The 12,541-nt window shown below is 37.7% G+C and overlaps 1 protein-coding gene across 2 annotated transcripts in view; it reads right to left on the reverse strand.

The window, feature by feature from the left end:
- The window catches only part of SEZ6 (seizure related 6 homolog), a 455,419-nt gene extending 444,777 nt beyond the window's left edge, over positions 1-10,642 (reverse strand). For both annotated transcript variants that reach the window (XM_075196840.1, XM_075196839.1), the window contains exon 1: positions 10,221-10,642. In XM_075196840.1, the coding sequence (XP_075052941.1) occupies positions 10,221-10,272 (52 nt within the window). In that variant the 5' untranslated portion in view covers positions 10,273-10,642. The remainder of the gene's footprint in view (positions 1-10,220) is intronic.
- Between the last annotated feature and the right edge of the window lie 1,899 nt (positions 10,643-12,541).

Here is a 12,541-nt window from a genome sequence, read left to right on the forward strand (position 1 = left end):
TGATGGAAAATCTGGAAATATTTCATTGTCAAACTGTCAGCATTCTCAATGACTAATATCATCAGTTATTTCCATTGATATTAAATACTGGCGCAGTAATTTCCAGAAAGCAATATGTTTAAGTGAAATGTCATTTATACATTTGTATTTATGTGTTTTATATACTGTATATGTATACTTTACTGTAAGTGGTATTTAATGAATGTCCATGGCTATTTTTGTCCTTCTCAATAACACTAGATATAACTCAAAATTTGAGTTATCTATATCCCCATTTGCTCTGCTGCTGCTCTAAATTATTTTCTACTCATCCATCTGCCTCTCCTATTCTTCCCCTCTCCTCTTATATCCTTCTCTTCCTCTATTCCTCTCTTCTCCTGTTTGGCTCCATTCATATCTCTCTTCTATTCCAATATTTTCCTATTCATCTTCTATCCCTCTCCTCTCCCAATTCCCTCTTCTTCTAGTTCTCTATACTCCTTTTCCTTTATTTTTCCTATCCCTCTTCTTTCCAAGATTTTCCTAGTTATCTCCTGTCCCTCTCTTCTCCAATTACCGTCTTCTTCCAGTCCTCACTTCTCATATTCCTATCTTTCCTATACCTATCATCTACTTCTCTTTTGTTTTATCTCTCTTTTATTCTTCTCCTTTCCAATTCCTCTTCTTTTCCTCTCATGTTTTATTATTTCCCTTTCCTATACATCTTCTTTCCCTCTCCTGTTCTAACCCTTTCCTTGCCTATCATTCTGCTCTTCTATTCAATTTCTCGCCTTTTCCTTTAAGTGCCTTTTATAGTCTATTTCTCTTGTTTCCTATCTCTCTTGTATTCTACTCTATCTCTCTGTCTCTTACCCTCTCCTTCTTTCTCTCCCTATCCCTCTCTTCCATTATTTTCCATTTTGATTTTCTCTCCGAATCCACTCCTTGCTCATCCCTCTCCTCTTTTAGCTGTTTTCTCCTAGACCTCTACTATTTCTCTCCTTTCCTGTACCTCTACTCTTCTATTTCTCTTCTTTCTTATCGCTCACATGTCCTATACATCTCTTATATTATTCCCTTTTCATACCCATCTCCTCTCCTATTCCTTTCCTTTTCTCTTTTTCATATCTCTCTCCGCTTTTATTGTGACTCTCTTCTAATTCTCTCGTCTTCCTCACCCTTCCTATCCATTTCCTCTCCTATTCATTTCCTATTCCTCTCCTATTCCAATCCTTTCTTCTGACTCTCCTGGTCTATCCCTCTTCTGTCCTATGACTATGCTCTACTATTGCTCACATTTGTTTCCTCTATCCTCTCCTACTTCTATACTCTCCTATTCATCACCTTTCCTTTCCCTCTCCTCTCCTTTTCCTATACTCTACTATTGCTCACATTTACTTTCCTTTTCCTCTCCTATTCCTATACTCTACTATTGCTTACATTTGTTTCCTCTATCCTCTCCTACTCCTATACTCTCCTATTCATCACCTTTCCTTTCCCTCTCATCTCCTTTTTCTATACTCTACTATTGCTCACATTTCCTTTCCTTTTCCTCTCCTCTTCCTATACTCTACTATTGCTCACATTTCCTTTCCCTCTCCTCTCCTACTCCTATACTCTCCTATTGCTCACATTTCCTATTGATCTCCTCTCCTATTCCCATACTCTACTATTCCTCACCTTTTATATTCCGATACTCTCCTACTCCAGTAATGCTCTGTTCCTCACATTTCATATCCCTATAATTTTCAAACTCTCTCCTCCCCTATTACTATACACACACCTATTCTTCAATCTTCCGATCCTTCTCTCATTCTATTCCTACCCTGTATGATTATCTCCTCTATTATCTATTCTGCTTACACTTTTATTGAGGAATCTTCTTGAATGTATTGCCTGTAGGTGCCATTCAGTGATAGGCATGGGCCCCGTACATGGGCCCCATACGTAAAGGTCAAGAAAATATAGTGGCATGAACATAGGAGCCCATTTATCAAAGTATGTATATTGAAGGGAAATGCTGTTACAAATTAACTCTTTTCTTCCTGGGCACCAATGAATTTACACTTGCATTACAGCAATCCACCTTCACGTCGGAAGGTTTCACATTCACAAACCTTCATTGTTTTTAGCCAAATGTATTTACTTTCACATTATACTTCCCTCTGCTGGCGGAGCGCAACTGCACACTGAGAATTCCAGCCAGATCTGCTGCTTCAGTGAGGTAAGACCTTTCATCAATAACCAAATTTTGCCAACTCTGACAATTCCTTTTACTGTCAGAAAGTCATTGTGGCAGAAAGCTTTAAAATCAGCTTTCCTAACTCAGTGATTAGAAGGTTTTGCTATATGGATGTTGAAAAGCGCTTATAGCCACTGAGGCAGCAATTTCTTTTTTTTTATAATGTGGCTGCTCTTTTCTATACTTATTAGTTCACCCTGTCACCATGCTCATTAGAAAGCCCAGAGTCCATCCATCAAGGCATGCAGCAATAGGCAATATATAACACATCAGACAGGGAGTTTAGGCAAAACATTCTGCAGCCAGCAATATTCCTTTGCTTCATTCTCTACCGGAGAACACAACATTATAATTCTGGATGAAACTTTGTACTGCTCCAATGTCAGAGATTACTTTCCATCAGCAGCCTGGGCACAGGCAGACAACTGTAAGAAGCTAACATTGCCTTTTAGAAACTTAGTGATGCATTGTCCGATGACCATCAGGGTCTAATGTTACTTTTCTAAGGTCTAGAAATGCTAAATAAAAAACAGCCTGTTTATAATATATATTATTATAAGGAACATCTAGGTAAATGCACTAGTAGGATACATTAGGGCAACAATGCCTTCAAGATATTTCACCAAACTATAAAGGAACTGTGTAACTTATCTAGGGAGTTCAACAATTATATAAAATAACAAAATGTGGAGCAACACATGCATAAAATATCTGACGGGACAGTGGAAGAAGATGCTTTCTAGGAGTTATATATTTATACAAGTTAACCCGTGCATGATACTCATGCATTCTAGTCAAATCAAGCTTCCCGACGTACGCGCCCTTTTTTAACGTGGTTTTGTCCACATGTCACCACCTCATCATTCTTCTCCATCACCTCATCCTTCATTTTCATCGCCACATCTATCCAGATGTCTATCCAGACACAGGGATCTCTCTCAGCGGTCCTGAGTATCACACTCCTCTCACTCTGTCACCCCCGGCAACCACCAACCACTCCCCACTGTCACCCCCGGCAACCACCAACCACTCCCCACTGTCACCCCCGGCAACCACCAACCACTCCCAACTGTCACTTCTCCTTCAAGATATATATATATATATATATATATATATATCTCTATATATATTTAAAATCTTTATAAACACTTTTAACAATTAACAAATTAAATTAACAAATTAAAAACATCTTAGTATACCAAATTTCAGCCCTTTCTGAATTTTTTTTTCCACACACACTAAGAATTTAGTAGGTCAGTGTATAACTCCGCCCAGCAGGTGGCATTGCAGCTTGGTTTTATTTTTTCCACACACAGACTAACACACGCCACTAGACATTTATATTATAGATACCTTTATTATTTTTATTCCTATTAGCCATCACTTTCGTGTTTTCAGATTTATAGACCCATCATGATTTTCATTCGATCCCTGGTTTATTAGGCAGGTCCAGGAAAATGTAGAACAGTAAGGACAAGATGTACTGCTACACAGATCTATAGTGTCTCAGTCATTATAGCTACGAATGTCACGTAGCAGCATTTCAATATAAATTCATGGGTCTGAAGTACATCCAAAAGAAATAAGAACTAAGTACAGAAAAAAGAATGTCTGGTACCCAGTCTGTCACTTGAAATACTGCCCTGTGAAAACCATGGACTTGATGTTGAGTTAGGAGCAAAGCAAACAATTAAAGGAAAAAGTTTGGTCCTGGACAAACCAAGTTACAATGCAAACGGTGCAATGTTTTTTGTTTTTTTTTAAAAAAAACAAATTTTGCACACCAGGAATATACTGGCTTTTTTTTTTAATGTATCACACAAATACTCGATAGCTTTATTTTTACACTGACATTTAAAGTTGATCCAAATTTAAAATTGACCTCCCCATCCAATGCAACATGGTTTTGCCAAGGTGCACATTTGCTTTTTTGTTTTTTGCATCGCTCCTAACTCAGCATCAGGTCCTATGGAGAACATATTGGATGAGTGTGAGCGCAATATGTTGTGTTCTTCCCCCCTGTTTCTCCCTTTCTCCCAGTTAATGAGCTGTTTCACTCCCATACACCGGGAAAGATAGAAAAATGGTTTGTCTTTGCTTCAAATTAATTGTGGTAAATAAGAAATGACAAGATATATATGAAAACGCCAGTTGTATTACCACACATATAAACTTACAGGGCATACAGTGATCCGCTAAGGCAGCCCTGAACCCAGGTACTCTGTGCTCACTCTCCCGTCTAGGCAGTAATAACACAAGGAAGGGGAATAACTTGTCACCTAAACCACAAATGGAGATTTCAGGTCCCAGTCTTGACATGTTTTTGGGCTTAAAGCAGCTGACATTCCCTTTGAGACTGCCCTCGGTTACTCAGATGCCCCAAATGCTTGGAATATCATGAGGAATGTCGCAACTACAGTAGGACAAACTGAGAGTGACAGGACCAGGACCGAGAAACAAGGGGAGAATTACAATAAGGCAGACACGGGCTATGCGATGGGACAGTAAAACCCAAGAAAATGACTAATGCAAAGATGGAAGGCCCACTAAGACTAAGACAGGGATACAGCAGGCACAGATACAAAGCAGGACTGGGCACAGGGACAGGCCACAAAATGCTTTGGCAATGTCCAGTGCACTAACAGGCCTTATATGCTCCTGGATGGTACATGGAACTCTCTACAGGTGGGTTTGTTCAGGTGGAGGAGGCACAGAATTAAGGGGCAATAAGCATAACAAGAGATCACGGAGATTGATGTACCAAAGTATCTGCTTCAATAGCCTAACCTTTACCTAACTGAGATGTGTGTACCCCGCACTCTATTCACCAGTTTATAACTGCATTCCATACAGTTGTAGTCTATAAACATCATGACTATTTTAAAAAAGAAACATATGTCCTGGGCCCACCAGGAAATCGAGCAGACATTAGTTTTTCTCTTAATTCAGCCTGTATCGGAGAGGCTTAAAAAAAGCTTTTATCTCAAACCCCTGGTGATGTGGGATAAAGAAAGCACTTCTTTTACAAAAGGTAGTTGCTTCTTTTGAGTGCTTTGCATGACTTACAGCATATTGCTAGGATGATCCTAAAATCTGCAAGGTCATTTAAAACAAAACAAACTCAACCTAACCTAAAAGTGTTAAAAGGTAATTTGGTTGCTATAGGTAAAAGGCACTGCTATGGAGCTTTGGTGCTGTCTGGCCTACACTTTCCATTTCAAACTCCATTTTGTGTTATCCTCTCTACAAATGTTGGCAGGATTCTAAAACTAAAGCTGGGTACACACTACAGAAATTTCAACCAACTTTTTATGCCGAGCGATTTTACATGCGATCGATGTTCCGATCTCTCGGTCCATGGACTGCATACACACTGGCCTTGTTTAGGACGATAAAGGGAAGAGCGGACGTCCCTTTAGCAACTTTTTACAGCCATGTTGTTGTGAGCAATGACTGTAATTTTGTACTCACTGTTGTGGATCGGACGGAAGTTTATACACACCACACAGCGGAAACGAGATTGGAACGAAAATATTAAACGGTACGAACAACCAAATGAGGCGACAATCGTCCATTTGGGCAGACTTTCGACCACCGTGTCACTGCACACACTGACCCGACTTTTGAACGAGCGGTCGTAGGTCGGCTGTTTGAGCCGATTATTGGACGAAAACCGTGTAGTGTGTACCCAGCTTTAGTGATGCAATTATGCTGCAGACAACGTAGCGATGATGTCACAGGGTTCAGTGCTGCTATTGGATGCATGAGTTAGCTCTATGAGTAGTAGTTTACTGCCACTATCATTGAACATGATACTGTGATATCACTGCAAGCTGTTTTTCTCCCACTAGAACTGTTATTGGGCTATAAAGATAGAAATCTGCAACTGGGATTCACAGAAGCTCATATTAAAAAATTCTCTAGGGTGGCAGATAAAACAAAAACACACATTTCTAGAGCAAGTATTATAGATATTATTCAAAGATGGAATTATCCTAGATAGCCCAGGTCCTAAATCTGAAACTAACCAATCCCTGAACTCCATGTCCAACATTTAGCCAAGCTCTGAAATAATTTTGAGTACTAAACAGTCCTACACCAAGTCCTACAAGAACTATGATTTGCACAATATCATTTCTTTTTGTTTTTCTGTCTAGCAATATACTTTACTTTTGTCATACAGTTGCACGCTTTCTTTAGTGTTTTACAAAGTGGAGTTGGCCCATCAGTGTAATCTTTGCCCTGGGCCCTTTGAGGTCTTAAAGCAGCCCTAAGAAGCATATAAGTATAATTGATCACTACGGGACTTTGCATTTATCAAATGCCATTAGAGTAGCACTACAAGATAATCCACAAATCTGCACACAAACCGAATCATGTGGCAATCAAATGCTGCCTAACTGACATGTACCTTTCCGAGAAAGTAATCAATTTTCCTCACGTCAATTCTGCTTTAGTAAATGATTGTTGAAGAGCAGCAGAGGCAACACAAAAATGCTATTTTATTAACATTACCATAGCTAAGGGGAGTAAACTGCAGCACATGGCCAACGGCTGTGTATTCTGCCAATTTTTTTAGATTTTCAAAAAAATACGCCTACACATATTTTTTGGAATGCAATTCAATCACAGATAACTCATTACTTCTGCCAGAAAAATCTAGCCCATACACTTAAAACAGAAACCCCATAGCAGGAATTGAAAATGGCATGCATAGTGTAATACATAACTTTCCAGATCTTCTACCTGCCATATTTGTATTAATATAGCACGTTTTAAAATCAGATTTGTCCTCATTACACTTTAAAAGTGACAAAGTGAGTCCCTACAGGTCTACATTGCAGATCGAGGGGTATGTAGGTTATTACAAGAATTCCATCATGCTTGAAAGAAATCAAAAAGTCTCACTGAAAATATTTTATATTGATAACATATGAAATTGTATGGCTAAATAGCAAAATATGTCTTTCTAATCCATCTTTTCAAATAAGGTCTGCTATGCCGTTTCATATCAATGTCTAAAAAGATTTGCAAGAAGCTATTAACTTCAGGGTCTTTAAATAGGTGAAATACTGTTGTAAGATGCAACATTAATTTAAAAAAGGGAGGTAAGCCTTCACATAAGCTTAGATAGTGATAGGGTATATTCGTAAAGGATCCAGCCAGCACTAGTAGGAATGAATAAATGAAAAGGGAGCTCACCGGAATGCTGTGTTCGTAGGACAGTAGAAATGCAGTAAATATGGGGCAACAACAGCACAAATTATGGGGCCACATTTGGTATCTTCTTCAGGTCTGATCAGGGGTCAATGCTTTAAATGTTGTTGTTAGTGTACTCTCGGCATTAATATATGTATATCTAAACCTGAGTAAAGTAAGACATTAGCTATGGTGTATATATTGGAATTAAATGGACATTTTATCCAATTACTGTCAAACAGTAGATCCAGGGGACATTGTGTCCAATTACATAAACACTTCGGCTTATTACTGCAGATTTGCACCCAACAGATGTGTTTAGCAAAGTGCTAAAGGAAAAACCTAACTTTAATATCTTTAAATGGAACATATAAGAGAATTTGCACCTGATTGTCTAATTTAAAAATATGTGGAACATTTAGAGTATTCTAAAAAAAAAAATGCACCTTCCTACTTAAAAAATAAATAAAGGACTTTGCACCCTCTACATAAAAAAAATATACTTTGTTCAGTTATAGTTTTGTGTAATATTTGTAGCAAGAACACTTTGCTAAATAAACCCTTAAGTCTTAAATGTTGTATTGTACCAGAATTGTACTAAAATGTAACTTTAATCAAGATCTGTTTGTGACGAGAAACTTGAACAAGGTTGTTTATTCACATAAGGACATGAGACCAAACATGGTCTAACATCAGTTTTAGAAGTGACGTTTTCCTATATGGACGCAGATTTCCACCCACATAAAAACAAGATTTGATAAATGTTCCAATGTAATAAACACTTTTCCTTCTGCTTATGAGTATGGGCATGTTTTAATATACAATAAGTACTGTTCGCTTGTCCCTAGAAAGTCTTCCAAGTGCTTTCAGCAATGGCGATACCATAGCTGACCAGATTTATATATATTTTTTCAAAAGTGACTTTAAATTGTAGTCATGTTTTTGGAAATTCTATTATGCTGGCTTCCTGTTTATTGGTTTAACAAGTATGCCCATCGTTCTTTCTGAAAATTGTTTTGCTCTGTGTTCATAATCAGCTTTCCAAGCTCAGCTGGCGGAGAAACCAATAAATTACACACAACTGATACTCTGACTGACAACTGTTTTCTTGGGTTATTACATTTTTAGAAGGACACTAATTCCATACTTGCTTTGAAGGATGCTTTTTTTTTTAAATGAGTTGCAGTACATGAAAAAACAAGCAAAATCATTTAACATTAATGGAAAAAAAGACACCACATTTGAATGAAGGACCGAAACCATATAATCTTAAGAGACAGTCATTTCCAAAACAAACTGTATGTCGGAGTCTGGCCTGCTCAAGAAAATATAGCACAGCTGAAATATTTCACCTCACAGCTTCTTTCAGTCACAACTAAAGTTGCTGTGCTCTCTTGTCAGGTCGTATTTCTGCACGCGCTTCCAAAGAGAGAAAATAAACATCTACTGTGAAGTGAGCCTAACCATGTATCACAGAAGATACCAGCAATCACAAATCACCATTTACACTTTTCACTTGAAAGAATCTTATCTAAAATATATATATGAAGTCACTTCTTTCTACACAGAACAACCTAAAAAAATAACCTTAGTAGTGCAAGTACTATAGATATTTTCTCTCTAACAAACTGAATGTATCAACTTCATATTTTAGCAGAGCACTCATGTTAAGGTTTGAAGATTATTAGGTTACTTACCTGTCTCCACCTGCAGAATATTTCATTTTTCCAACTACTTTGTTTAAAACAGAATTATAAAGCCATGTACTCATATTTAAACAGTAAGAATTTCCACCAGAAGTGGTTCTATACTGAACCGTTACTTTGTGAACATCTACAGTTTTTAAGAGAACTCGGTTACTGTAAACAATTTCATACTGGAACCCCGGTGTCACTTCCTTGCACTGCTGATTCTCATACAGCAACTCAGCAAGTATTTAATCTAGGTGTGTGTCTAGAACTTTCTTAAATCATTGAAACTTAGTGTCGTAGGAAACATATACTGAACCTATAATGTAAAGGAAACCATTGATTAATAGTAACTCCTAAAATCCCAAGTGAAGACATAACCATAAACTTGCTCTTGCTTTGTATTGAAACTCTTCTCAAACTTTGGGCAAGAGAGCTTTTAGGAGGTGCTCTTAATTATTTCCATCTTAACTAATTTTCTCCATTAACCAGATGTTCTCTTGGGAAATCCCATAAAAAAAGATTAGAAAACAGGATGTAATATTTCACAAATGAGGTAAATCATTTGCCAATAACTTAATTAATTGTGCACCAGAGTGGGAGCAGAGTTCATTGTTGAAACGAATTGCAGCATAAAAATTCTATTATTTCAAGGCAAATGATTAAATGGCATTTCATTTCCAACAAAATGAGATTATCGAAAAGAAGTAATTATGAGATACCCCAGGCACTTTACTTTTGGAATAGACATATCTGTCAAGGACATATTCATGCACTGGAATCCAATTTTTTAATTTTAATCTTAGGGTGAACTACTGAAAGGCATTAGTCAAGCATGTTTAGAGAAGTGTGGCAGTTATTAAGGCAGGTAGGAATAAATAAACTTGAGTTGACTCCAACAAATCTCACTGTGCTTAAAGCCAGCTGTCTATTCTATTATTCAATAAGACAGGGGTGAATGCTTGAAACGCATGCTATACAATATGCATAGGAACTGACCTCTATTAAACAAAAGAAGTGTGGTCTGGAAACAGTGACAAATTAAAAGGCTACTTCAGCAACCATAAATCAGCATCAAAAATTAAAAATGAAATGTCTGAGCGGGTCCTTACCTTGAGAATGGATATGCACCATAGCTGTTAACATAAAGCACACAGCATACATGTTTTTAGGATAATCTCTTTATGACTCGGAGCAGTCTTTTTATACAGCCTCTTCTCTTCTACCTTCTCTGTGTGTGTGGTTTGTCCTAATACTTTGGAAGCAGGAACATATACTGATCACGCTGTGGAAACGAGCTGCATTGAAAGAAGCACCCGGTGCTTGAAGTGCTGGGTGAAGAGGGAAGGGGAGAAGCAATTACCCAAATAAAAGAGAACAGGAAGAAATAGCTTGTTGTGGCTCTTCTGGTAGAGCCCGGCAGTTGTTTGTTGGTGTAATTGCAATCAGCTGTAGTGAGAAGAAGCTTACATTTCAGTGCTTGCTGGGAGACGATTGCTTGCCTGCCTCTTTATTTCCAAGCACCTCCAAAAGCCTTCAGCACCGCGGACAGCGCCTAGCGTCTGCACTAGGAATAACTTTAACTAGCGAGGGGCTGGAATGGACAGTCCCTACGTTACCAGCGAATGTAGAGCAACCACACCAGTGTCTAATTAATCTTCTAGAACACATGGATAATTAGAACCGGGCAGCATGCATGGTGTTAACTGGTACAATCATTATAATTCACTACTCCGCACATCCTACACTGACATCATTGTGTTTAGTCGGCTCCCTTGTTAAAGCTTTGTGAGACGATTATTACTATTAGGACTCTTGGTATTTAGTCCTTGTTTATAGCGCCATAAATAATAATCAGACGTATGGAATAGGAACACTTTTCCTGTAAGTGGTAAAGTGAATACTTTATTAAATCATCATTATACAAATATAATTATAGCTCTTAAAAACTTAGAGTTTATTGACTTTCAACGCTTCCAAAATAAGAAACTAACTGGTCAACTTTCAAGCATATCCTTGCTGAAGCTCAACACAGTCAATCACCTGTGTGTCTGGTTTTTACACTAGGGGGTATATTTACTAAACTGCGGGTTTACTATAGCAACCAATCAGATTCTAGCTGTCATTTTGTAGAGTGCACTAAATAAATGACAGCTAGAATCTGATTAGTTGCTATAGGCAACATCTCCGCTTTTTCAAACCTGCAGTTTAGTAAATCTAGCCCTAGGTGTCAAGCCAGGACTGTCCTTCTTAAGGGTCCTGTTTATGGGTCCTGAGCAAAGGACTAAGAAACACTTCTCTTCTAAATCACATGGAAGAACTATAAATCCTGGACTGCTAGAGGTCCTTCTGGACTAATTTGAGAGCTCCATGTGTAGAGAGTAACACATCAATCGCTGCCATATTTACATAAAAGATAAAATATTTAGGATTGAGTATTGTTACCAGAATGTGTTACCATAAATATTTATCTGCCGTAAGATTTCCCATCTAATGTCCTCCACTGAATACAGCACTCTAAAAGATGTATTTGAAACTATATCTAATGTCTGTTTATGCATATTTATGTTTTCCTCAGCCAAGTTAATTTTTCTCCCTTGAAACACTCATCATACTTCTTACAAACCTTTTATGAGATTCAAGATTTCCTGGTATGTGCTCTGCTCCCGCCCTCTGCTTAAAGCTCGTGGGATTTCCAAGGCTACTCAGTTTAATTAAAATAACTGCATCGTGTTAATTGATGTGACAAGGAACATCAACAGAAATATCCAATAAAGACAGAAACAATTTTGTACATCGGTTGTTAGTCAATGAAAGGACAATGTGCAAATTAATATGAAAGCTACCTAGTCAATAGAATAGTACGACTACTAAAAAGAAAAAATTGACTCTATGTGTCTATGTTCATCAAGGGCCCGGGTTACGCTCACTTCCAAGGCTGTTGGAGTGTACAACAACTCAGTGGTTGATATATTTGTTCTGTATTTCAGATTCACTAGATAATGAAGATGGCTTTTGAGCATACAAAGGACAGTAAATGACTACTTTACACTCAATAAATGCCAAGCCTCCAGGCAGCTGCATCAGCACCAAACTGTGCTCAGAAAAAAAAAAGCTTAATTATCATTATATTATAGTTAAAAGCTTGTGGCAGTGGTATTTAAACGAATAATTTCTCACACACCAAGCCTCCAGTAATAAGAAAGAAGCTTACTGCCAATCTACTTTCACGCTGCTGTATTTTCTTGATGTAAAACATTTCAGGTGTCTGTTATCTAAGCTTTTAGATTGTCATGGTATGGTGATAGATGTAGTTCTGATAATGCCAGTGGTGTCTATTCAAATGATTGCGTTTTTGTTTTTATTTATTTACTTGAAGTCTTCATTTCCATCTAATTTAAGCGCGGGGTTCTGTATATCACAATATGACAGT

The sequence above is a fragment of the Mixophyes fleayi genome, chromosome 2, assembly GCF_038048845.1.
Source record: "Mixophyes fleayi isolate aMixFle1 chromosome 2, aMixFle1.hap1, whole genome shotgun sequence".
Taxonomy (NCBI): Eukaryota; Metazoa; Chordata; class Amphibia; order Anura; family Limnodynastidae; genus Mixophyes; species Mixophyes fleayi.